General features: G+C 40.8%; 4 protein-coding genes across 16 annotated transcripts; 1 reads left to right on the forward strand and 3 right to left on the reverse strand.

Moving 5' to 3' along the window:
* Nucleotides 1–717: 717 nt before the first annotated feature.
* On the reverse strand, nucleotides 718–4,240 carry LOC129593528 (uncharacterized). The gene is made up of 6 exons (XM_055489890.1): nucleotides 2,630–4,240; nucleotides 2,228–2,492; nucleotides 2,032–2,102; nucleotides 1,800–1,915; nucleotides 1,572–1,736; nucleotides 718–1,292 (listed from the first exon to the last, which is right to left on the reverse strand). The coding sequence occupies exons 1-6, from the start codon at nucleotides 3,885–3,887 to the stop codon at nucleotides 1,086–1,088; spliced, it is 2,082 nt and encodes a 693-aa protein (XP_055345865.1). The 5' UTR covers nucleotides 3,888–4,240; the 3' UTR covers nucleotides 718–1,085.
* Nucleotides 4,241–5,285: 1,045 nt separating this feature from the next.
* Nucleotides 5,286–8,096, reverse strand: LOC129593602 (N-lysine methyltransferase SMYD2-like). 2 transcript variants are annotated; one of them, XM_055490007.1, is made up of 6 exons: nucleotides 7,680–8,096; nucleotides 7,313–7,468; nucleotides 6,505–6,897; nucleotides 6,304–6,414; nucleotides 5,787–6,160; nucleotides 5,286–5,712 (listed from the first exon to the last, which is right to left on the reverse strand). In XM_055490007.1, exons 1-6 carry the CDS (start codon nucleotides 7,878–7,880, stop codon nucleotides 5,523–5,525), a joined length of 1,425 nt encoding a protein of 474 aa, XP_055345982.1. In that variant the 5' UTR covers nucleotides 7,881–8,096; the 3' UTR covers nucleotides 5,286–5,522. The 2 variants fall into 2 exon arrangements, with proteins under 2 accessions (XP_055345982.1, XP_055345983.1); XM_055490008.1 differs by having other exon boundaries at nucleotides 5,288–5,712; nucleotides 7,313–7,444.
* Nucleotides 8,097–11,143: 3,047 nt separating this feature from the next.
* Nucleotides 11,144–22,740, forward strand: LOC129593601 (acetylcholinesterase-like). Of its 11 annotated transcripts, none has more exons than XR_008691105.1 (8): nucleotides 11,146–11,764; nucleotides 16,728–17,035; nucleotides 18,029–18,227; nucleotides 19,371–19,990; nucleotides 20,217–20,676; nucleotides 20,817–20,992; nucleotides 21,654–21,874; nucleotides 22,228–22,359. XR_008691105.1 is itself a non-coding variant. In XM_055490005.1 (8 exons), the coding sequence occupies exons 2-7, from the start codon at nucleotides 16,759–16,761 to the stop codon at nucleotides 21,803–21,805; spliced, it is 1,884 nt and encodes a 627-aa protein (XP_055345980.1). In that variant the 5' UTR covers nucleotides 11,146–11,764; nucleotides 16,728–16,758; the 3' UTR covers nucleotides 21,806–21,813; nucleotides 22,228–22,360. The 11 variants fall into 11 exon arrangements, 10 of the variants coding, with proteins under 10 accessions (XP_055345981.1, XP_055345980.1, XP_055345971.1 ...); XM_055490005.1 differs by having other exon boundaries at nucleotides 21,654–21,813; nucleotides 22,228–22,360; XM_055490006.1 differs by lacking the exon at nucleotides 21,654–21,874 and having other exon boundaries at nucleotides 11,144–11,764; nucleotides 22,228–22,740.
* Nucleotides 22,682–26,448, reverse strand: LOC129593599 (acetylcholinesterase-like). Of its 2 annotated transcripts, XM_055489995.1 has the most exons (7): nucleotides 25,946–26,448; nucleotides 25,601–25,799; nucleotides 24,025–24,894; nucleotides 23,528–23,725; nucleotides 23,229–23,425; nucleotides 23,072–23,133; nucleotides 22,893–23,000 (listed from the first exon to the last, which is right to left on the reverse strand). In XM_055489995.1, exons 1-6 carry the CDS (start codon nucleotides 26,403–26,405, stop codon nucleotides 23,090–23,092), a joined length of 1,968 nt encoding a protein of 655 aa, XP_055345970.1. In that variant the 5' UTR covers nucleotides 26,406–26,448; the 3' UTR covers nucleotides 22,893–23,000; nucleotides 23,072–23,089. The 2 variants fall into 2 exon arrangements, with proteins under 2 accessions (XP_055345969.1, XP_055345970.1); XM_055489994.1 differs by lacking the exon at nucleotides 23,072–23,133 and having other exon boundaries at nucleotides 22,682–23,000; nucleotides 25,946–26,447.
* Nucleotides 26,449–26,657: the final 209 nt, after the last annotated feature.

The following is a 26,657-nucleotide window of genomic DNA, read 5'->3' on the forward strand; positions in this document are numbered from 1 at the left end:
GATCACAACACTACTATTTACGTTTTGTAGAATCAACATAACTGCTGAGATGTCGATGCTGCAATGCAGTATTACGTGTTCTGCGTTCATACAGAAGTGTTCCCGGCATTTCTGCGCAACGGCGGCGGGATATGGTGATCGAGAAGCCATTCTTACAGCGTGTGAATAAAGCACTTGTTTAGCTATATGTATATTATATCACATTATACATGGGAAAAAATGCTTGTTGGCACAGACGTTAACCCGGTGTATCAATTTTTTTTACTTTCGCATACATATTTTACATACATCTGATGGTAATTTTATTCTTTAACCATTTAACGGATACATTAGCTTAAAAAGTCTAACTTCATGATATTAGCGAATCCCAGAATTGCTGAATGCTCAGCGTACTGATGAAAATTAAAAGAACCAGCACAGTTAGTTCGTCCACTGTTGGTGCTGTAAAGCATCCTTAATTTCAGAACCATTACTTACATACAGCAACTTCATTTTCTGGAAGTATTGCGAATAAAATAATGTATCTGTCTGTAGTGTAGGGGGTTTGTCCTAAAAGTAAGTTTGTGATTACATACTTCCATTTAAAATTACTGACTTGGCGAGCTAATTTAATTAAAAGCACAATCAGGGTAGATTTACTGAATGCGCTTTGGTGTCGTAAATTACGACAAAGATGTAACATAAAGAAAGTACAAAGTAATAGCTGAACGATCGGTCAACCGGGCACGTACTGCGGACCAGTTTGGTCCGTAGAGGCTTTCCTTAAAAACATTTTATTTTTCGACAAAGTGCAAAACATAGAATTGTTCAGTATCAAATTAAAAAATCGCTACAGTGAATATACAGAACGATCGCACTTGTGATTTTGCATAAGACTAACTAGTTTCGCAAATTAGCATTGTTTTCATTAATGAAGTACCTATTGAAATGTGCAGGTAAACAATGGATATTCTGGAGTAACAAGAAAGCGTATGGCGCTCCTATAAACAAAGAAAGAGTCCCATATTATAATACAAACGGTAGTTACGTTCATTGTACCGAGTTACTGATGCTAACATGGTACACAGCTGTATAATATCATGCCCTCAGTTGTGAAACCTTTCCAGACGCTTCAGTTCTAGCTGCCAGGGTTGCAGTTTGTTTCCGGTTCGGTTCTTATTCAGAGATATTTGCAGTGCTTCTTTGTTTTGCATCCCAAATTTCAACGATCCATCATACTCATCTTTCGCGCTATCGATAAACAAGCGCTTCCATTCCGGAGACTGCTGAATTTGATTCATATCCTCTCCGTTCTACGACAATACGGGACACAATGTATTACCGTGCTGTTCCATTGTTAAGAATTAGTCAGGGTCACTTGGAGGATTTATTTCATACTTTGAAACAGCTGTCGTAACTCGCTCACGATTTATTAAACAGGTTCCAGGAAAATACTCTCATCAGTTACGGCATCTTTGATAGGAAATTCATACGTGCCATACAAAATTCGCTGCTTTGCTTATATGTGTCGAGATTAATTATCAACTGGTTACCGAAACTAGAAACCTTGAAAGCACAGACTAGAAACTTACGTCGATTCTTGCTTGAAATTCTCGGCGAGCCTGATTTGCAGCTTGTTTAGCCAGGAAATTTCGTTTGTATTCTGCAATCTGAAATCCTTCTTCGTCGTAATAAGGCACTTGAGGCATGAATTGTTCCGCAGTTAGTCTCTCCAGCATTGCCAAAAATTCCTTCTTCTACAAGCCAGTCTTTTAGTTTTCAAGATACAATTAAGGAAGCCAAACTTCATCGCATTGTACCTCTAATTTATCTGTGAACTCCTTCTCTATCCTGTTGCGTCGGGAAGCCGAGATATTGTTCGTTGTTTCTTTCAGCTCAGCAACCAGCGCCGCGTTTCGACTTTGAGGGTAGATTGCTATATGAATACAAATTTCCATAGAACGAACATAATTTTTTTCTTTTAACAAGTGAAGTCTTGTTAGACACCGTAAATTGTTATACTGACAGGCAGCGACGGCAAGTATGTATTACCTTTCTTTTGCCTTAATCGTTCATTTCGTTCTTCATCCGAAAGGTCGTCCAGTTCAGCCTCGTTACCGGGCCTGTACACGTAATATTACTCGACCAAGCAGGAAATTGCAGAGGATAGTTTGGTATCGTCAGTTCGGAATTTTAACTTATTGTTAGTCTAATTCGGGGCAAAGGTGGTCGTAGAAATCAGCTTTACCTGTCCAAGTAATCACGCTCGTACGTTGGCAAGCCTACACGTGATGCAGGACGCCCGGTCGAGTCTCCCCGTGACAAACTGCGTGTACGAGACGGAGACCTCATATTATCTTGCGGAGCCGGCGGAATTGGGGTGTTGCCGGAACGGGAAACAGGCCGGCTTGAAGGACGAGCAAAACTGTCATCCACGGCGTAAGTCAGACTGGGAGAGTTAACGATGGCACCCCCCACATCCACTTTGCTGATAGATATTTGTTTGGAGTCCCCTGTAAATTAATTATATGGTACATTAATCTAAACGAAACCAGCTAAATATATCAACCAGCTATCAAATCAAGCCTTTGATACCGTTCACATCAAACCTGCAGCCAGACAAATACAAATATAAGCTAGTAGTGGTTACCTAATGAAACATTTTCGCGCTCATCCCTCACATAAGTATCCGTTGATGATGGATAATATTTATCAGAGTTAGATGCGCGCATCGGCGACTTATTTTGAGGAGCAGCATCCCGGACATATGTGCCGGTCGGCTCACCATATCCACTTTTTCGCACATACGTACTCGTCGGCTCAACATGTCCACTGCCATGCGCGCGCTCGCTATCGCTGCTATCGTCAAATCGCACCGAATGTCGACCTGCCGCAAAATGATCTTTTTTGTTATGACTGTCGCTTCTAGAGCTGCGCGATCGGCGGCCATGTTCGCTTCTCCCCGATTCTGGCAAGTTGTTGATGACAATATCCGAATAACCCCCGATCGGTGTATCAGGCAGGGGAGTAGCGACATATCCACCCCGACTTAAGGGAAGCTCAACGCTAGCCCTCCCAGAGTCCGGAGAAAACACCGAAGTGTGCCGACCAGCCGTCGGAATGTTTCCGCTATCGCCCCCGATGGGAATGGATGTCCGGCCTCGACTGCTATCGTAGCGTGCCCCTTCCTGTTGGATCGGGATAGAGTACTCGCTTCCCATCGCCATTTTCTTTGGCATCTGGCTGTGGTTTGATCGATCGGATAACACAGTGGTCGATGGAGAGTTTCTTGGTTCAAAGTTTGAATGCTGCTCTCTTCGGATGGGGATGTTGTATTCTCCTTGCATGGTCTTCGGCGAATACGCATGGTTGCGATTTATCCCAGAATCGCTGCCATTTATTGTTACCTGCGATCCGCTTGATGGCTGATTCGATGTATATGTTTCCTTGGTATTCGAATGATATGAGGAGCGGCTGGCGTTTGCTGAGCGGTTGTCATCGTACGTTCCTGGCCTGGATTGAGCAGGGGAATATGTTGAGGAAATCCTTCCGCTATATGCACTTCCCGCTGCATCGTTCTCGTCGCCGATACGGATTCGCACTGGTTCATAATTAATATTGTACGATTTATGGAATTTATTGTCCACAAAGACATCGACGGTATCCTTCAGCGATACATTTGACCCGGTCGAATCAGCGCGGGACGTTGGACGCGAGGTGGGATGGGCATCCCAGTCGACAAAGGAATTGTCCGCTCTTTTATGCTGCATGGGAATGGTCGAGTAGTTGTCTTTATGTGGCCTGTGGACGACCGATGCTGGTCCAATCTCGATAACCGTGGCACGGTTTTCAGTATGGAAATGTGGGCGAAGTTTTGCGTAATCGTTGAAAGGACTCAATGATGGCATGGTTATTTGCAATCTAGCGACTTATGAAAGGAATAAAAAACAAGCCGTTGGCGCTTAACCGCAGCCGCAGCACAATAGTAACATACTCAGTGTTTTTCGGCCAATCTGCAACATTGGATCTCAATCAATAATCAGTAGTAGGCGGTTTAGTCAGCGAAAGTATGCGCAATGAAGAATTAAATGGTAAGAGTGCACGTCGGTGTTTAGCGTTTATGCATTTTGCAAAAGGTGGGCTATGTGGTTGATACTAATTCCAATGTGGAAAGACAACTCGGAGATGCATGCAACAGGTAGATGGCTGCCAAAGGTGATCCATAAATGGCAACGGTGGCGCAGGAGGAACTTACACAAACCGTGCGCGCTAAACTGATTTGACTCGGCTATAAAGTCAATAGTGAAAGCGTACCAATGCTTCACGCAAACCAAGCTGGAAAAAAGTGCATGGGTGTGCAATTTTTGGTGGGATTAGTAGTATGGATAAGAAGTTGGCAGGTGGTGCTATGGATTTGATTCACATTGAGCGATATTAAAGTGTGTGCCTTGTTGTGAAAATATTGTGTTTAATTTGTGTATTATATTGACATAATGCTATCGTGTCATGGAGGCTTATTAGATCGACTTATGGCTAGAAATGCAAAGCTGCATGCAGTCTTGACCATGTTATGAACATGATTACATCAGTCGTTGTCCATCAGTGTTTACTGTCAAAGAATGACGTTGTTCATGATACGGCGAAATGCAAAATCTACAATGCGATTTTGCTGTAAACTAAAATACGTACTTAAATTCAGGTATGTGCCAAAAAAATACGTTAACTCAAAAACAGTAACTTAACAAATAATTTTTTCGAGATCACAAAGCTCTAAACAACAATGCATGCAGTGACCACAAACAACAACTTTAAAATTATTAGTATTAACTTAAGAAAGCATCAATTTCAAGTGCGTTATAATAATATAGGTAATGTGTTGCCATAAATTAATAATTATGATCTTCACGTATTTGAATTTTATCGTTAATTCAAGATCAGACGGTAAATTGGCGCGATTTATAATTATGCAGAAGCGGTGACTCTACCGTGTATATCATTGTACATGTTTCCACAATTATTTCACCAGATCCATACGAAACCTTGTCGTACAATTAAAAATTAATTAATACAGTACATGGCTCTACGATCAGTACTGCCCGGCACATACTCTGTAGTAATAGGTGCAGAACTCAACTGGGAGGTCCGATGCCGGATGCCCGCTGTATCTGTACAATACATCTACGCATAGTTCCACGTAAATACATGTACGGTACAGCACTTTTAACTAGTCTGTGCAGACTTTTTATATAATATATTTTATTTATGTATATTTTTTTATTTTTCTGGTTTATTTCCGTGACTGAGGATTACTTCTCATAACAACAACTTTCAACCGTAAGACAAGAAATGGTTCCCTTTCAGATACGGTAGTTGAAGCAACATATTCCTGTCCATCTTAAACTGACCATTCAGCATAACACACGATATAAAATGAGCACGCTTAGTCAGTAAATTTTCTTTAATACGTTCCTGTTAATTGCTTACCGAATTCATCCCTACGCGCACTCTTGACGTAAAACTTAGTTATCTCACTAAATTCATAATTAATAATTGTTAATGGTAGATGTATGAGACTGCCAGAAGTAATAAACAGGAGATTCTTTTCCCGGAATAGTCCGCAGCTCCCGTTCAATATCTTCAGCAAAAGCCTTGGCCTCGTGTAATGAATTGCGGCGGAGCATCCACTCAAATATGGCAACGTACTTTGACAACGAATAATCCTTTGCATACAGCCTACACAAAGTTTGCATTTTCCTGAACTAAATTTTCCCTGTCTAAATTTGCATAAGACAATGTCGGACCTTTACCTTCTTGATGGCAAACATTTCAGAAGGTACGGTATACACACATCAGTCGGAGCGCCTATCGATTGCAGCATTTCGGAAAGGACTTTACATGCCACTCCCAATGTAAAATTGGTGTTGTGGAGGACATCTTGAGCAACATGGACTTGCTCTTCTAGTTTGCGGCACCGGCTTAACCGTTGTGCTGTGTTGCAGTTGTTTTCGCAGTCTTTAATGCATTTTTTCAAGTCCAGGACAATTCCAGCGGCCTTTGTTAGTTGTTGTACATTATCTACACCACAATTAGGACACCGAAAGGATGTTAAGTTTAGGTCTCCTGGAATTACTTGCGAACACTCCGGTGAACCACTGCACGCTACCGAATCTCTTTTTGCCAGCTAAAAACAACCGTATTTAAGTTGAACCAAACAATAATGAAGAAGAGTCTTCGATAAATATCGGTCTGTATCCAGACTGATAATTAAAAAATTTCCATGCGACTGATGGACTTATAGTTCAAACTGTATGCAAAATTATGTACCTCGTTATCATTCACACAAGCCGCACAAGCGCAAATAAAGAAATAGTGTTTTTCCAAATACGCCGTCCGGTTTTCGGGAATTTCGAAAGGAGAAGTGTAGGCAATTCGAACCTGTAATTATACGGTTTCAGCCGTGCGACAAATTATTTCGCATGGACTGCATCTTTGTTGTACTACCGAATCGCTCCCGTACTCCCTTACGTTTTCAAAGCAGTCAATATCCGTAACAGCTTTGATAACTAGCTGGATGCCGATTTCAGTTTGCATTGCGTTGGGAATGCAGGAATGGTCCAGCACGGATGGCCCCAAGTATAATCCACGTCCCGTTGCAGCAACTACTCCACTTTGCAAAGTGTAGATAAAAAAGCTATTGATGTTGAATCTTCCCAAAATACTGATAAATGAAATGTAATCGCCGCATAGTTGATTTGAATCAGGGTTAATTAAGTTCAGATAGGGCTTTAAAATACGGTATGCTTCCCGGAGATCTGGTCTTTGCTTCAAATAATTCTGTTCATGCGACATTAGGTCATAAAACGAGCGAGTGCTGGACGGAGTACATTCTTCAGGCAGCTTCTGTTCGACTTCACCGCGCTGAAAACAAGAAAAAGGTCACACTAGAGTTTGTACCTTAAATATTTCTCGGGTAAACTGCAAAACCAAGTTGCAAACATAAGTAGTAGCAACTACGCGTCAATTTCAAGATACATAGTGGAAGAGAATAAATCAGCATGATTTATATATAAGAGCAGCAATCAAGTTAGGAAAATTTTCTATCCGTAATTATTTTGCTGGTTATGAATGTGACATGTGTTTTTCACCTTGCGTCTTTCCTAAAGGTTAATATCGCCAGTTGTATTTATTTTGTTGTAACACGGCGCAAAACAACACATAATAAGAAAATACCTTGTATGAAATCTAGCTAGACGTAAAATACAGGTGTTAGATACAACCATTTTAGATAGTTTTGATATCTAAATCTTGCACCATCCACTGCAACTGACCATACCTGGAGCTTGGGGAGAATTTTTGCAAGAATTAACAATCGATCCAAATGTTGAGCAACTTCAGAATCCGCGTCCAAACCAACCTGATATAGCATTTTGCACTCTGGTCGGTGTCGTTTGGTCCAATCCGTTTTCTGCATACGAGTACTTAAGAGATGCTAATACTTTATCTATCTTAATTCGAAGAACTTCAACAACACAACCAAACTTTCCTATCGAGTAGACATCGAATGCATGATAGTTCTGTGCAGCGCTTAAACCTTCGGCAGAATATAACCATGATAATAACAGTCTGCCTTTTTTAAAAAGCGATTCGGCTGTCCTGCGGCTCATTGTTAAGTATCTGCAGCATATTAAAGTGTATTGTACCTGGCATTTGATGGAACAGTAATGAGCGAAATAACATCCTGAACATTTTTTCAGGATTATGTCCGCTGGTTTGTGGAGGGCCCCTGGGGAGAAGCAGTGATAACAATGGAAATGGCTCTTCGAAGCTAAAATACAATACACCCATGGCTCGCTACGGAAAACCACATCGCCAGCTTGGTATGACTTGGTGTGAACCGCCATGCACCAATGCTACAGATTTGTATTTCATCAACTCGGTAAACCTGGCGAAAGTAAATGAACGCTCACTGTGTGTGTTGCAGTAACAATTAATAATTTTCTATACATGTAAATGTATAAGATAACTTTGCAAGATTCTGTGTATTCCGTGTATAAGTGTTTTGCTTAACGTAGAAGTTGTTTAAGTACGTCTATAAGGATCAGGACGAGGAAAACCAGCCTTTGCGGATCTGAAACTCATCGTCAAATATAGATAGTACAGTATGTAGTATAGTATATTCCGTATATATATAAGTACATCTATGCGACGTGCATTCATATTGTAGGAAATGCCTGTCGATCAGGCGCGGTTTCTAATGACATATCATTCTAAAATTAGAATCTTTCTATGTTATTTACATCGGACTTACCAAATGCAACAAACTGTAATGCCCACCAAACTATTTTTTTCCTGCAGATCATGCTGTTTATAACGTAATGTATTTTAATTAATTAAAAAATTTAATTTTAATTTTTTATAACGTAATATACTTTTTATAACGTAATGTATTTTGATTTTAAAAATGTTAGTTACAAATTCCATCGTTAACGACACCGCCGCTTATAGCTTTTTCAGTGATCAAGACTTACAAAACTTTGGGTAAACTGGAAACATACGTATAAACCCAAACGAGAAATTCTTTGCAAGCGCAATTTCAAGGGTTACTCCACATTGCTTTTGCCGTTTTCGGTAATTCACACAAATTTGTTATGATTCTAGCTTTTCCTAAAGATCTAAACGGTCGACTCCAATGGTAAAATAATTTCAGTTGCAATGTAAGCGAACGGTATTACGACCGTACTAACAGATCAGGTTTTCAGAATTAATTGAAGCTGTATAGTCTTAAACGCATTTTTGCAGTACTCTAAAAAATGGCAGGCCGACGTCATTTTGATAAAATATCACTACTCCTTGTCACTCTAATAGGTCATGTCGCTAAAAACCAGCGAAGCTAGCTCAAACGTGCTGCTACCGCCTGACTGCCTTCGTTGTTCAACAGTGTCAAGGCACTTCAGATTCCAAATTATTATTAATACTTCTGCTCATATGCTTTTGAAAATGTCTCCGTATGATTACAAAACCAAAGGAAAGTCTGCCTCCAACGTCATCGATGCATTCGATTTACGTCGGCCACTCTTGAACGGCTCTGATCGCAGTTTTCCCAGTTAGCTAGCTGCAGGCCACTGCCGCTCTCTCTCTCTCATACAAACATATATGCCACATTTATCCATGACTTAAAAAAACAGACTTCTCATATCGAAATCCAATACGTTATGCGCACAATCTTCCCACAGCCTTCATCATAAATCCCGGCCGACCGCTCTTCTGCAGCATAGCGGGTATGTCCAGGGTCTGTGTGGATTGTAGAGCACAGAAAGCGAGCATCATGTATGTACAATATGCATGGCGTCACAACGAAAGAAAACGCCCAGTTGTTTTAACCAGTTATTCGATATTATAACCGAATGATAAGGGAATTCTTCAGCGGTCCTTTGTGAGTCTTGTTAAACACTGGACGGAAAAATATGTGACATCCGCGCGCCAGCGCGCATCACGTCGTAACACTATCCATTCGATCCAGGCAACCCGGGCTAAGAATAGATTAGCTCGTGCCATTACAATGTTGTGTTTACTCTGGCTACAATAAAATGCGGCTAAAAAAACCAGTCGATTGTTAGCAGGAGCGCGTGTGTCCTTCATGTTTATCATCGCACGGCGCTATAGACAAGACACGTCGCGCGTATTAAACGGTGACACTTTCTCGTACCCTGCATAGATAAGAGTAATCGGAAGACATCGCGGTTAAGTACTTTAATTACCGATCTGAAGATCGAACAGCGAAATTGTCTTCATGCTTATTTATCATTTTAACCTTCTTTCATAAATTCATGACTATATTTTTGATATGACCGTGCACAGGATATAATAAAATTCAGGAAAAAACTGTTGCCAATAATGCTGTATTTTATGTTCCCGCCGTCGCCGGCTTACAATTAAATGCAGATGTCGATATGTTATCGATTGCTGTCTAATTACAACCGTGCTATATCACAAACTCGAGATCCACTATTCCAGTCTAATTGGGATGACAAAGATAAATTCTTCTATTTTTACGAGATGCGTGACTGTGTATGATGAAACTTTATTTTCAATTTTAACAGATTATCGTTGATTATTTCAACCGGCCTGTCTTCGATGGCCGTAGACACTCGAAACCAGTTACACCTTAATTTGCTCCATTATTTGCAACCGCTCAGAGACAGTTTAATCAACCATTTGACATTTATTAATCAGGTTCATCTATCATTTCTACAATTACTGTGATTAAATTGCACCCTACTCGTTAGCGACCTTTCCAGAAGGTAAATTCGCCGGTTTACGCTGTATGCATAGCGCGGTTTATGCTATATGCATCGCTCTCCTCAGTGATTGCTGCGAAGCTATGTTTGCATTTCTACGCATTTAATTTCCTATGCACACGCATCGTGCACACGTTTAATGCATATCATTGCTGCAAATCGCTTTTTAAGATACGTATTTTGGAGAGACATTTTAGTTAGGTAAAACCACATTATACCGTTGGCTTCGGTGGTAAACAGTTGAGTTTGCGTAAATAATTTAAACGTGCGGGAAAGCTAATAAATACATAAAGATACTGGCAATTTTCGTTATGCAACAAAAATCTCATCAGTGCAGTTGGCATATACTGCATGCATCGTTGCGAATAAAACGAACTCCGGTTTAAGGTTGCTCTGCGCGTTTTTGCGTTGCGCCACCTTTATAAACATTTTCTTGGCATATTTGTCAGGAATTAGCAGTTCTTGAACACCTTGCCGAAGTGGGTGTTCGGAATTCACACCATCTCACAAGTGTTTGCGACATTTATCTTACCGCAGTTTATTGTTATCCTTCAGTGAAGTACGTATTTGTCAACACATTTGCGGATATTGTCTCTTAAGCATCGAACTTCATGGCGACAATGCACAATCCCGCGGTTGCGTCAGCGTTGACGAGTATTAAAAAAGTTCACTAACCTGGTGAAAAGTTCACTCGATCCAGCGCGACTTCTATTCGTATTAGCAGTTTGCCAGTATCACAGCTAATGACGCAGCAGTGTGCATGTCCAGCCAACCGCTCGACTTATTATACAATATTACATGTACATATATCGTACGCATCCAGAATCCGACTCCGTACAGTACTTGAGATCTACGCTACACACTGGAACAGTGCCGCCAGCGAAACGCACGGCTAACCCAGGTGGCGATTGCTGTGTTGGAACGCTGCTGTGTGTGTATAAGCATGTATGAATTAGTGTTAGAATGTCTCTCGTTCCTGTCAACAGCACATCCTAACGTTTATCTACGTGATAATTAGTTGTTAAAAGTGCAAAACGGCGCCGCAGACAACACAGGAAGTTCTTTAAAGGAAATTGTGTTATGATCGATTTTAAAGCTAACCGACCCGAGCAGGGCGCTGTTGTATACTCCCAGTTATCCGAAGCCGTTGCTGCGCATGTACAAATTGCTGCCTGCACTTCCTGTCTGCCTATTAATACAATCTTAGGACTCGAATTTGATTTCAGCTGACCGCTGACGAGCTGCATAATGCACAACAATGTCCAAGCAGTGTCCCTGAAATAATTGCATTTATTTAGCGTTTTGCTTGCTTTTTGTTCAAGTATTTTGTCTTTGCTTTATTTTCCATTCACGTCATGGATGTTATTTTAATATGGCCTTGGATAACAGAATAGTTGCACTGGAAAATCGGATTTTTTCGGTGACCTTTACTGATCCCAATGTACTGTCCCCTAGGAGGAGTATCGTTTGTTTATTCAATATATCCAGTAAGTGAATTACAGTGCTCCTTTAGTTTCCCTATATTGCACAAACCAAGATGTGCTATAATTATATACTACTGTAATTTGTCTGGTTATGCCTAACGAGCACCCTTTTTTTAAGAGCATAATACACAACCGTGAACAGATGCACCCGATCCCAAGGCATGATTTCGTGCGCTCGCCTAGCGAGCACAAGCGGATACAGATTTCGAGCACCCAGCGGATCGCTTGGCGAATACGCAAAACTGTTTGATTCAAAATGGCTATAACTTTATTCTGCCATTATGCGCGACAACTTCTTTGGTATAAAAAATCTTCCCAAACGTTTCTTCATCTTTTGACGCTTTGGTTGACAGATCTCATGAATCAGATCCTGTTATAACAAAAGATTTCATCCAAAACCAGATCCTGTTAAAACAGGATCAAGTTCTGGATGAAGTCTGCGAACCAATGCGTTAAAAGATGAGGAAAATTGTGGGAAGATTTTTGATACCAAAGAAGTTGTCGCGCATAATGGCAGTATAAAGTTATATCCAATTTGAATCAAACAGTTTTGCGTATTCGCCAAGCGATCCGCTGGGTGCTCGAAATCTGTATCCGTTTGTGCTCGCTAGGCGAGCGCACGAAATCATGCTTTGGGATCGGGGCACTGTTTTATTACTCAAGATTGCACAGGGAAATGGCCGCTTTACTACTCGCACAAAATTCTGTTAATAAAATCTGTAGTTGCTTGCGACCTAATTGGACAAATTCCTAAGCTCCAATTGTTCACGGGCAGCTGCTTTGCCACTAGAAATCACTTAAGAAAATTCTTTAGCAAACAAGGTATCAGTCCTTGCACATATGCTTCTTGGCCGCACTTAAAAACCACCAGCTAGATATCCGGGCTAAGGATTGCTTAAGGAGTGCTGATTTTGGCGTATTAACGGTATGCACTGTGCCTCAGTGACAGCTGGTGAACAGTGCCGGAAGGTGCCCGAAAAAATCAGCATTCTTTTTTTCAAGTAATCCCTGCTGAGAAGTTCTAACAAATGCCTTGTAAAATTTGAAAACGAATATCTATCTGTGTTGCATAAGGAAAAACTACATCCGTGTATAAATGCGCCGGCATTTGTGTATATACGACACAGGCCGATTCTCTGAAAGCATATTCGTATGATTTTTATAAACGCTAATGAAACTCATTCTTATCCGACATGTTCCAGTATGTTTTAAATGTTTGACTGATCCTTAATCAGTCACAGCTTTATCATTTGGCATCCGTGCGGAAACGTTGCTCCATATACTGGGCCTAAGGAAAAAAAGACTCGCTCGACAGAGAGAAGCGACATGAGAAGCAGCATCCTTTTGTGGTAGATGTGAGAAATTTTCAAGCGCCTGACGCTATGGTTCATTGCATTTTCATTGAAACCACAAAAATGCAATGAAATCCAAATAGTCTCATATCTAGTGTGTGCAACCGCACCATACTGTCAGCTGGAAAGAAATATGGTGGGAAATGGATCCTAAGCAAACTCTTGATTTCTTCCCGCTAATAGCACCCAAAAGTGCCGTTGCACAATTTTTTTGCCGGTTATGCGTAACAGTGTGTATACTTACGTTATATGAGTGTATGCATATAAGGCGCTATACATGTCAGTATGAAAAGATGGCTAATTTTATTTTTATGCCATTAAATACTCCATTGATGGGCTGCATCAAGGGAATATCTTTCGCGTGGAGTTGGATTGGCATGTGGCAGCAGCTTAAACCTGCGTTAACTCAAAATAATTGATGGCATTTTGATGAGATGAAAGGGAAAAATTTGGCTGTGCTTGTGTGTTTAATACAACGCGGGAGTTGTGTATGTTGCAAAACACGTTGGCCTTTTCCCTTCTAATTTCTTAAGCTCAAATCGGCTTCCACTTGATTCAGCTTTAAGCGAGATTAAATTTAAAGACACAGCAGGGGTAAACGACTAAACAGCTACGTTGATTGTTCTGGCTGCGAGAGATTTTTTCGCCCACGATGCTAAAGCAAGTGCCACATCAATCGTACACTTACGGTCACAAACGCTTTTAACAGCAGCAGAGTATTCATCATTCATCCCTTTTATTGAAGTACGAAATTTAGGGACTTCACTAATGAGGATCATAATCATGTTCACAGCTCTCTAATATCCTACCATTTCTGTTATTCTAATCAATATTCGTAAGTTATTTACTTGATCCTTCTTACACAACAATACTTCACAGCTTTACTGTAATGGCGCTAAAATCTAAGAGCGAAAAGGATGTTACTGTGGTTGAAATTGTCATTTCTTTTATTCATTTAAGTAATCGTCCCAATTTCATGGTTCAGGCCATGGCAAGTTTGATAAATATTGCAGCCGTACTTGCTTAATTTTAGTGGATGCAGTGTAATCAACAAAAAGTGCATTACCATACATGTTGAGCAAACAGTAATCACACTAAGTCTTTATTTATTGTTCGCTTGTTTTGTGTCCAAACTGTTTGACCGACTAAAATAGTACTGCACAGCATTCGAATTTTACTGACTCCTTCTTGTCATGATCATAAGGTTCCTGCACTGTCAGGACTTTTATACAATAAAGAATAGCAACTATAACATTTCCGTTAACGTTTGAAGGAATGCCTTCCGGGCCATTAGTGACACTTTTCAATAGCTCTTAAGCACGTTGGTCAGCATAAATCCCGCGGATGTAAAGTGGTCGTTATGAAATAAAAAGGCCGTTTGCTCGTCTTTGTGGGCCTATTTTGCAGCGATTAGTTAATTACTATTCGCCTATCGATCTGCTCTTTCCCCAAATCAGATCAGCTATAACACTCTGATCCCAGACTGCTGTGTATATGCGCGCCGGCTGTGAACAGCGGCGTGCACTGACACTGCATTCTGCATCCTTTCCGGCCTGGACACCCACAAGTACTCAAGTACAATACCGGAGAAGCCTGGAGCAGCCGGCTTGTTACGTACCCCATCCAGATCCTTAGCGAAATATTTTTGCTCGGCAGAGATTTTCCTATTGACCGGAATTGCTCCATCATGCAAAATTGCAAAATGGATCTATAAAAATTCTGGAATGTCGACCGCATAAAACCGCTAACGTTAGGCAAAACACTTTTATGCATGTGTATACTCATAACAATTTGCACCATTCTGCTGTTTTTCAAAAGAACCATTTGAGTGTTTAGTGTAACTGTAAGGTGGCAATAAGATTTGCAAACCATAAAACCATGAAAATTTAAATTTCAGAAAATCAGCACGCTGAGCTTTAATTTTGCTACCTCAAGGCAAGGAAGGCTCAAGGTATATATCGACGTATACGACGTTGTTGGTCTCTGGGCACAGACTTGACGCAAACATTTCGTACCATTTTTTGTTAAGTCATTTCATTATCTGTCAGATTTGTCTTTTGTATTGGTACTTCTACTGCTAATTGTTGAGTAATTTTCTGTCGTGCAACTCGTGTAAACCATTCACACATAGACCCGTACGAAAATCGAATGAAGCAAATACTTACTGGTACAATACACTATATTAAGTTTACTTCAGGCCGAAGCATTGTGTATTAAGTACGGTTACAGTCAAAGGAAAACTGGAATACTATCAATATTAATGCGTTGCAGCTACAGTAGGTGAGCAAAAAACACCTTTCATTTCATATTTTACTGCACGTGCTCGTACATGCAGTAGATACTAGATATATTATTGTATTTGCCTTTTTATGGAAACCAACCGGCTTCCATTTGGTATTTGCTGCCTTTTTCTTGTAAAAAAATTTTGATCCATGCTAAATGGTCTAAGTGGATTTGTTGGCTATTGGGAATAGCGAATTACTGTCTTCTACTCTGTAGCCTACGAATCCTGTCAACATTCCCCAGAGAAAAGCATGATTTGGCGTCCAAAGTAAACCGATTGCCCTATTAAAGGGCATCATGCAGCAAGGAAGTCAATGAGTATTAACTATGCTGTTAAAAAATGTCGACATCCGTTTATTTTTACCTACAGTAACCACATTACTTGCCCAATTTCAGAAAGAGGTTTGGCCAAAAAAATTAAAATTGCAGTCTATTAAGTTGTTCTTTATAGCTTTATCATTGGATAGGAAAAATGCTGCTAATTGGATACGCTGGTCGGTACAGCTTGTGCAGATGGCTAATTTTAAGCGAATAAAGAATGTGCCCCAGGATTGAAGTAGAATGGCATAGATTTCACTGGTGTCATGTATACATGTTGACTGTTTTTTCAGCATCTTCGACTTTACTCCTAACTGAAGCGTTTTTGTTATAACTGAACCGTTTTTAAAATAACAAACCGCATGCGTGGTGAACTAGAGTTTCCGTTTAAGCAAACAGCTTAAAATTCCAGACTAAAATTTTTCTGGTAGGTATATTTTGGTATGTTTTCCGCCGCTCAGCACGCGTTGTCTTTAGACCTAACTTTCGCTTTGGTCAAGACGCATCTTCGTAGTATAGTATGATAGTATCAGTGTGCTGCATCGGAAACTGAGAATATAGCTGATTATATTGATTCTGACACCAATCATTTGACAAGCCGGCAACTTTAGATGAATACCCGTCCAAACCGTAAAGTGACCCAGCTAAATGCCTCCAATGTAATCAGTTTTTCTGTATATATCCACGTACTGTAATCCGGTCTTTTATTTGGTTCGTATGTTCTAAAAATTATTCTTTTGATATGCCAATGTCTGGTGTATGCACACATTATGCGATTTCCCGTTGGATAGCGATATAAGGAAGCGCTTATAAAATTGTGATTTTGTGTTGGCTGTATGTATGCTGACGTTGCTCTTGTCGAAATTGCGCTTCGTGTACGCACTATGCAGCTTGCTTAATTATCTTTCATGTTTTTAGATTAATTAAAATAATAATTCTGATTCATAATAATAATAACAATAATAATAATAATAATTCTCGCCCATTACTTAATGGACCCGCCTGTTTTGCAGCCAGTAAAGCGTGGACACTAAATGCAGCAGGATGCTCAAGTCGCGCAGGCGTTTGTTATCGCACGGCGCCTTCACTGGAGTGATTGATATATTATGTCGGCATTTATTATTTCTACTCTTCTTTCCTGTAATAATTCTCAGCCAGAAAGATCCTCTCGTAGTCCAAACCACTCAAGGATCAGTCCGAGGCTTTACGGCCACATCGCCTCATGGGAAGCAGGTTGATGCCTTTCTTGGAATTCCCTATGCTCAGCCTCCAGTTGGAGATCTCAGATTCCGCCCTTCAGTGCCTAAAGAGCCCTGGCAAGGTATGTAGCGGAAGAGGTTGTCGGTGATAATTTCCGGCACGGATTTGTTTGCTATGTATGCTAGCATCAGGCAATTGCAAAATTGCCACTTAGTCGACATTCGAATGTAAATAATGCTAATGGACGCGATTTTTTTGGTATGGTAGGCAAATGCCTGCCTGTATGTAGTTTTGATACTAAGTTACTAACACAATATATTATTACTGAGGGCATATGCATATTGTACAAATTTCACGAAATAGTTTGAGTAAATTTTGCAGATAGCCCAGCTTATGCAACATGTAGGGTGGAATATGATTCCTTACGATTTTCAGAAATTGATATTCCTTGCATTGCTAAACATCTTAACAGTTTTTTTACTTATTCATATGTTATATGTGAAACGTTTGTACGGTACTACCGTGTATAACAAAGAGAAATGCAAAAATCTCAGCTGCACTATGGCGCACTTGATCGAGTTTATGCAACAACTATTTTTACAAAATGTAAATTTTTCTGTTTTTACAGTAATCTACACATTATTAGTCTTTTTTTGTCATACTTAAAAAAATTATCTTCGCTCCTGGCTTCACTTCATATAACTGTTTGTTTCAAATCTTCTGCTGTTTCCGTTGAAAGGTGCTAAATGCTAATGTCTGCAAGCCTGCAGAGGAACATTAAACTAACGGGATGAATGACTATAGCTGTGTAAGCCTGTGTTCGAGTTCATAAAGTATGGCACTAATTCCTATATCTTTCTGTATGCTTTCTAGCGACCATCCCTGGACGCGTAATGAAACATGACGTTTTTGCTTATTTGTCGTGATATAAGCCATCCTGTCAAGTCAAATTATAGAATTTGTGCTCACACAGGCACAAAGTGGGGCTTATTTACGAATTTTGTAATTAACCTAATGCGCTAAGTTATTAGAGCTGCTTGTTCTCGTGAGACATGTATCGAGACTTTATACGGGCCGCTTGGTTGGCTTTTATATGACTGCAGTTTTTTTGTAGGCATTATTAATACAACAAAGCTTCCGAATTCCTGTTATCAGCAGAATGATACCGCGTTTGGTGATTTCATCGGTGCAGTAATGTGGAATCCTAACACTCCGATTAGCGAAGATTGCTTGTATATAAACTTGTGGATACCACGACCTCGCCCTACCAATGCTGTGGTAATGGTGTGGATTTATGGAGGAGGATTTATGACGTAAGAGAGAAAATCCATCGAGTTTTACCATCTCGACGCTAGCTAGCATCCGTGCAATTAATTATACAATACCCCTCATAGTTCATTTGGAGAAATGGAATAATTACAGTCATGAAGTATATTAAAATAACTTAAGATGGAAATCTTGCGGTTAAGATAGCTGACGCTACCACTGCGATTGTAGTTATACCACTGACCATAAGACTAACTGTCAGTAGTTATGTTTCACGGAAGCGCGTGATAGCATTTTGAAAAGGATGGCAGATGTTGTTACATTGATTAAATTCGCACTGGTTACACTCGTAGTTGCCCGCACCGTCAAATGCGTTACGCAGCTTTACACCATGACGAACAGTCTTTAATTTTTTAATTGATACCAGTGCCTGTACCGACATTCATCTGTCATTGCTGTCATTTATAAACCTTGGCATTTGGTAAGTGACGACGGTTATGCGAGCAGCCGGGCGTGGGTTAACAGCATTTACCAGTTCTTCAGCGCGATGACAGGACAAGACATATCATCTATTCTTGTAACCCGAAGAACTGGAGAAAAAAACCGCTGCAGTTCTCGTTTGCTCCTTGTTGGCCAGATGATCCAGATCCAATATCATTTTCGTGCGTAAACGAGATGGCGTGTTATAATAACGACCAGTACCCTAATCCTGCTGACGACATAACGACGCGATCAAAGCAGTTGCAAAATGCTGTCACTGAAATGAGCAAAAATCGTGTCGGCATCTTCCAAAATGCCAATCAGCCCTTCAGAGTACCTTCACAGCTGAAAACAACAGAAAGTTTTTAGTACGTTAAATATCGATACAGCAAAAACAACACAAATCGCAAAACTTCGCTGTACAACTCAGATGGTCAATAAACAAATTATACGTACGTACGTCAGCGCGGTCAGTTGAAACTTTACCAACAGCCTAATACTTATCAAAAAGTCACAAAGCCTCTATTATGCCAGAAATTTTCGGAAAGATATGAAAATTAACCAAAACATATTACACGTCGCCATCCACACCTTAACGCTATGTGGGCGAGATAAAAGTACGCTAAAACTTAACTGTATAGGTATCTGCGCGAAGGCGCTGTGATCTCTGTAGCATATAGTCATATACTGTAGCGTTTAAGTATTTGCAGGGGTACTGCAACTCTGGACGAATACGATGGCTCAATATTAGCCGCCGAAGAAAATGTCATTGTCGTATCGTTTCAATACCGTGTTGGTTCACTGGGCTTCATGTACTTTGGAACGGATGACATGCCGGGGAATGCCGGCCTCTGGGATCAGGTGCTGGCACTGCGCTGGTTAAAGGAAAATGTCAAGGCATTCGGAGGCAATCCCAACAATGTGACGATATTTGGGGAAAGTGCCGGGGCCTCCAGTGTCTCTCTGCATCTGCTGGCACCGCCGTCTCGCGATCTGTTTAACCAAGCTATTATGGAGAGTGGATCGGCAACATGTCCCTGGGCCACAGTGACACCGGAAGAGGCTCTTAGGCGCTCTCTTAAGCTGACCAAGATTTTAGGCTGCCGGAAAGATCCGGTCACACAGAATCTCGCCCTTATTACTGAATGTTTGAGAAAACTTGCTCCCATTGAGTTTGCCATGTACGAGTTGGATGTCACCGGTGGACTTCTGGAATTCCCCTTTGTAGCTGTCATCGATGGGGATTTTTTACCCCAACGTCCCGAAACCATTCTACGCAATGGGCAATATAAACGCTGTAACGTTCTATTGGGGAGTAATTCAGAGGAAGGTAAGAATATGTCATAAAATGTTCGCTGAGCTGTTGCACGGTTTTTCCTCACCGCTGAATTAACAGGAAGGGCGTATGATTAACATAGAAACAACTCAGACAAGTCAATTACAGTAAACCACTAACCTCTATAAAAAGCATAGTAGTAATAGATGATCACCAGTGACCAAAAAAGATCAACTAATACGGAAAAGTGTTGGATCATATGTTTGCTGCTTTTTTGCAGGATCCTTTTTTATGAACTACCATTTCAAAAATTTCCAAACAACCGGCGAAGACGTATCTCTCAGTCATGAAGAGCTAATCAATGCCTACGAAAATGCCTTTTATAACTTTAGCCGGATTGCCAAAGACGCCATTATTTTTCAGTATACCGACTGGATCCATCCTAATGATCCAACGAACAACGTAAATTTGTTGGATAAAGCCATAGGAGATTACTTTTTTACCTGTAATGTCAACGAAGTGGCAATGGTGTACGCAACCGGAGGGCAAAACGTTTATATGTATTTATTCAATCACCGATCATCAAACATGGCTTGGCCAAAATGGCTGGGCGTACCACATGGATACGAAATCGAATACCTTTTTGGTTTGCCACTGGATCCGGCAAGGTCATACACAAAAGCCGAAGCCGACCTTGCACGGAGAATGATGGCTCACTGGGCAAACTTTGCCAAGACGGGGTAAGTCCAAAAACACTATTCTCAAGCATAATGCTCGATGACCTTTCCGGGAGTACGAGGGCTTTATATTCGAAGCTGCATGAATAGTTGAACACGCCACGCTACATGCAAGATTTCTTATCTGTTTGTGTTTTTCCCAGGAATCCAAGTTTTAGAGAAGGTGGAGGTTTCGCTAAACATTCCTGGCCGGTGTTTACCAGCCACGGAAAGGAATATATGCCTCTAAATGTTAAAGAACCCGTTATTGGACGAGGACATCGTGCAACACAATGTGCCTTTTGGAAACTTTATATGCCGCAGCTGATGTCCATGACAGGTAACTCATAAATGGGAAGTGCGGCCGAACGTGTAACACTTGATCATGAAGAGCTTATTGTAAAATAACGCGGGCAGGACGGTTGCATACTAACACAAAAAATCTGAGATCCAAATTCCAAATATTCAGGACAACGTTCACAATTTTCGCAACCACATGGCACGATTTTTAGATTTTGGCAGTTGCATTTCTTAATAAAAAAAATTTGAAAAGGTCATTATCGGATTTCAGTGCATATACGCGTACTTATCAACACAATGTTGCTTACAATTAGAGCTGCGTACGCAAACCAATAAGACATGCCTCCTCTGTACCTGTAATGGAAGCCTTGCTTTTCACTTTTATTCGATCACTTTTATCTTCATATTGAGTCCAAACAGTGCAGGAATATTTTTAAACCAAAGAGACTCAATGTTTTTCTATCTTTTGTGAAACAGACCTTTCTCCACAGCTAGTTTAATCGTGCGTTCCGTCATTCTCGATTAAACACCCTGCTACTGATTATTCTTTGGTTATACCCTTAAGCTTATCGAAGATTACTGACACCCCTAATGCAATATGTCCGTCTCCCCCTGCGTTACCCGCCTGAGTCATCCTGTTCCTGTTCATTTACGTTTTTAACGTTTTTTCCGTTTCTTAAGTTTGTTTTTGTTTGATGCAGCTAATATTGACGAAGTGGAAGCGCAATGGAAGCTGCAGTTTCATGAATGGAACACGAAATACATTGTGGACTGGAAGGCGCAGTTTGACCGCTATGTTCGTCATGCTCGAAAGCTACAGTCTCACAAACTGTTCGGACATGAGGAGCTGTAGATGCGCCTGTAATCTGATAATTATAATAAACAACGATACAATACTATGTTAAACGTGTCTGATTTTTGGGTATGTGTAATTACAGTAACCAAGATGTCCTGCCCGCTATAACTGCTTATGTTGCTTTTGTAATTTCTTGGTAGAAATGCATATACCGCATATCGGGATTGATGCACATTTGGTTTCTGATTTTATTATTGCGTTAGAAAAAGATATTACATTCATCGTATATGGCACACTGATGTATCGCGATGTTCCCTATGAAAACAACTTTTGTGAATTTTTATTATTTGTTGTGTTGCATTATTGCCTTTTCTGTAGCTTGTGGTTTGTAAAAGCTTAAAGTAATAAACAATAATATACCATTAATATCGACACACGAACTTCACCATATTTCTACGGAAGAATATTTTTGTGTCTAGAACGCGTTTGCCGGCGTCGTAGACCTGGCAGTGGGACGGCCAGTCTGTGGATGCTGTCACAGTCTCTCTCACGGGTACCAGTTCTAGTTTGCATTGCTGCCTTCCTCTGGATGACGATGATTTGAAAACCTGCACTGACCTGGTGATGCTCGCATTTTTTGTGAAAGTGTATTTCCGGGACAGACGGCCAGCAAACACTATCCAAGTTTTGGCCGGATTTGTTAATTAAAAGGACCAATGCGCGGACTTATGTATGTACTCGTACCTCTAATTATTTTCAACCGTTAACCGGTGTCTTCTAAGATGCGCGCAAACTGAATGGTGGTTTTGTTATTGCAGTATATATCAGCCATTACACAACTACTCTGTTTAGTTAATGCTATAATGAGAGATGCGTGAGCGTGATGAATTTATGTTGAGTTTATATTAATTATTTCTTGTCTTTGATAGAACGACGCGTAACTGCATTTATAAGTGAAATTGACAGTGTAACGGTCCCGATGAACGTAGAAACATTCGGAAATAAACAAAAAATCCCGTAAGAATTGTTCATGGATGCAGATCACTTGCTTTATGCAGAAGTTTACGAGACGCTTCCAGAGTATTTGTATACTTTGCAAACTCTGTTTTCCACAAATCATGGTCTCTTTTCCAGTCCTGGAATTCTATCTTCCATTCGTCGTCCACATCTAGTACATCAGGTTCGGCCTCATGTACTTTACTCTCTTCGTAATGATTTGTCTGCCCACTCGAACAGGAAGCTCTGGCGTCAACTACGGTATAATGCAGGAATTGTTACTGGTAAAGGTAACATTTAGCGGCATTTAAGAAATTTGACCAAGACCTTCATGAAACTGTGGAATCAAAAAGCGCAAAGAATAGTGAAGGGCGCAGTACGGTCTGGGACTGTTAGGAGAGTGAAAAGTTAGTGGAGCATCATTGACATACAATGAATGTTAAAATATTCAGATTTCTAGCAACAGGATAACTGAGCGACTTACCGGCTGCCACTTCCATTTCCTGCAACGTTTTTGTTAAATGGGGAAGGTACTGCTTCCAAAACGCACAGTACTGCGCCCGGAGACCATGCCTGACCTTTTGGCTGTCTTCAAAAATTTGCAGATATTCTTTGCCGTTTGCAGTATAGACCGGCCAGAATCGCTTAGAAAACTGCCCGTTTGGAAGCAAACTGGGATTGCTGAAGCAAAGGGGTCTTTACGGAGTCGTCACTAATTCTACATCTTTCTAGCGGTGTTTGAAATTTAAAGTAATTTCCATTAAAGTACGTACAAGTACATACCCGGTTCTGGCAAAGTTTGCCCAGTAGCTCATGACGCTTTTCGCCAGATTCTGCTCAGACGAGCTGAAATTCAGTTTTTCGTTTAGAGGATGACCAAACACATAATCCATCTCGTGAGTGTGTTGTGATCCCATCCAGTGAGGCCATGGCGAATTACTAGACCGATGGGAGAATTCGTACAAGAACACGCCTGCGCCACTAAAAAAGAAGACCGTATGGCGTATATAAGACCGTATGGCGTACAGACTGTATATAACTATTAGCATGCATAATATACCGTAATAAGCAAGTTCATAAGTACTAGTTATTGTAAAAGCAGTAGTTCCAAACCTTTAGACATATTACTGTGCTTACTTTGTGTAGTAACTCCGTATAGAATAAACCATGCAATACGAAAGTATATGCTTTCCGTCTATTGCAAATTACAGCGAGAATGCGCAAAAAGAAACGCGATTTCAGTACTTGCTATTTAGTTGAAGAATTGCAGTTATACTCACCTGGCTGCGTACGCTTGCGCCAGTTGATTGACCTCGCAGGTAATACACTTGTCCCCTATGATTTTCTCCAGGTTCTCAACCAAACTGGAGGTTTCATCCGGAGATATCCAGTTAGTATACTGGAATATCAGCGCCTCCGTCGCAGTGGTGCTCATATTGGGAAACAGTTTAAAGATGACGTCTTTGAAATCCGACCGCTTTATTGTCATTTCGACTTGGTACAGTTGGAAGAGTTCGGGAAACATGTACATCAGGAACGCTGTGCCCTCGTTTGCCGTAACTCCCAGCATTATATTGGTTTTTTTAAACTGCTGGTATCGCAGAGTGGACATTGGATCTCTGGTCAGAAAATCTCCATCCACTACCGGGATGAAATAATAATCAAAAAGATTGCCGGTGGCCGGGATGTCGTCGATTAACGTCTGTGCTTCAATTTGCCGGAGGCAGTGCACAGCATGCTCTACCGATTCGGTTTGGCAGTCCAGGCGATGGGCGAAGTCTGCGGAACGGTTCAGAGCTGTCGCGGTGGAAACATGTGCCCAGTCGGCTGTTGGACTTCCGCTCTGGAGAACGGCCTGCATGAACAAATCCGATGATAAATTGGACATGAGGTGTAGTCCCACGCAGGCGGCACCGGCACTCTCCCCGAACAGCGTGACATATTTTGCATGACCGCCAAAATGTTCAATATTCTGTTGGATCCACTTTAAAGCCAGCAGCTGATCAAATAAGCCTTGATTACCCGGAGCTTCTTCCGTACCAAAATACAAAAACCCAAATGGACCCAGGCGATACTGCATGGAAACAAATATCACGTTCTCTTCGCTGGCTAAAATAGAACCGTTGTAGATATCCAACGTAATGGACCCTCTGTAATCGCAAATTCTCTATCAGCCATTTTCGTGCTAAATTGCACCTGTGTTTCATGTATGGTTTCCGGAAGTTTTGTATAAGATGCAGTATGCGTGTTTCCCGTGTTAACTTCAATAATTAAATTGTTATAAAGGGCATCATTTAACCACTTCATTTTTAATTTGCAGGTTTTAAGCATATTTATGTATTTTGCACTATGCCGAACAAAAGTCTTACTAAATACTTATTAAATACGAACAGTACTGGTGGCCTAATCAGGAAGTCCAGGAAGCGTTCAGTTTTCGTTGAAATAGCGATGGCTTTGAAAAGAACTTAATAAAACCAAATATATAGTAAAAGTCAAATTAAAATAGCGCTGGAATTCAAAACTTTGTATTTACTGCAATTTTAGCTTAACATGCCATTAAAAAACTGCGTTGCTGTCGAAAGAAAGTTTTATTTCAAGAGTACTGGATAGCGAACATATAAACGATACAATTACGCAATATTTATGCAAAAATTAAAAAAGCTTTTTCTCCCAGTGGATATTTTAGGGTTTTGGCCTTTATTAATGTTATCTATGATAATAATGCTCATGACCCGTCTCTGTAAGTGTTTACATCCGAATTTACAATGTTCTTTTTTTGTTTACATGATCAATTCACATTATTATTACGCATATTTCAGTCTAATATATTATGTTATTATTACTATGCATACTCACGCAAAAAATCCACCACCAAAAATCCAAACGAGTACTGGTGCGTTTGTTGGCCGCGGTCTTGGAACCCATATGTTCAGATACAGGCAGTCTTCACTCAGTGGTGTATTAGCATTCCACTTGGTAGCGCCAACAAAATCTCCCAAATATGTGTCTATCAACTGCATGCAGGAATTCGGTTGATTCCACGCGTCGTATATTCCTCGAGAATAATAATTATAATTAAAAACTAACTTGTTCGTAATTATTGAGGTAAACATACATCTGTAGGAAAGACTTTACGGTGATTCGCAACCACGCCGAAACTTTAGTTCGAGCTCGTAACCTCCGAACATTATATCAAGTTACCTTCCCATGGCTTCTTCGGAACCGGCTTCTTAAATCGTAGAGGACCAACAGGTGGCTCGGCAAAGGGCACCCCTAAGTAGACATCCACAGACTTCCCATTGGCTGTCGTTACAGTTCGTCCTCGCACGTATCCTAGTGTTGTGTTGACTAAGGTCAAATCCTCCACAGTATGGACTTCCGGGATGACTTCGTTTTCATCCACCGTTCTTTCTGGCCTTGCGGTACGGTTATCATTAACGCCATCCTCCACAAAAATGTCCGTTTCATTAGCCACATCGCTGCTAATGGTAAGTTTCACCAGGATTACCAGCAACCAGAAAGACAGCCTCGACATGGTAGGTTCATGTTGCACTTCACATAAGTGCCGAAGGTGTCGATTGTGCAAGACAGCCGGCGCTGGTGATAATAAAAGGTTTTTCCACTCCGAACCATTTTCCAAAAGTTCGATAGTTTGTACCATATAATACGTTGAGGGTGCTGGTTATAGCGATCTTTTAAGTATCTGCCTGCCGAATCAGCTTAGCGATGATCCATCGTAAAACTAATGGTGAATGAAAGATGCCATGAACACATGCGCCCTTGCCTTTCTGCTTGAGAGCCGTTGCGCGGAATATTGATCCTAAAATTTGGTAAATTTCTGCAGGCTGTCCGCGACTGTAACCATTTTTGCCATCCATGCTCACATTTTCTAGGTAGTTAGCAAATAGAACCA

Source organism: Paramacrobiotus metropolitanus, unplaced genomic scaffold (genome assembly GCF_019649055.1).
Source record: "Paramacrobiotus metropolitanus isolate TYO unplaced genomic scaffold, Prichtersi_v1.0 Parri_scaffold0000062, whole genome shotgun sequence".
NCBI lineage: Eukaryota > Metazoa > Tardigrada > Eutardigrada > Parachela > Macrobiotidae > Paramacrobiotus > Paramacrobiotus metropolitanus.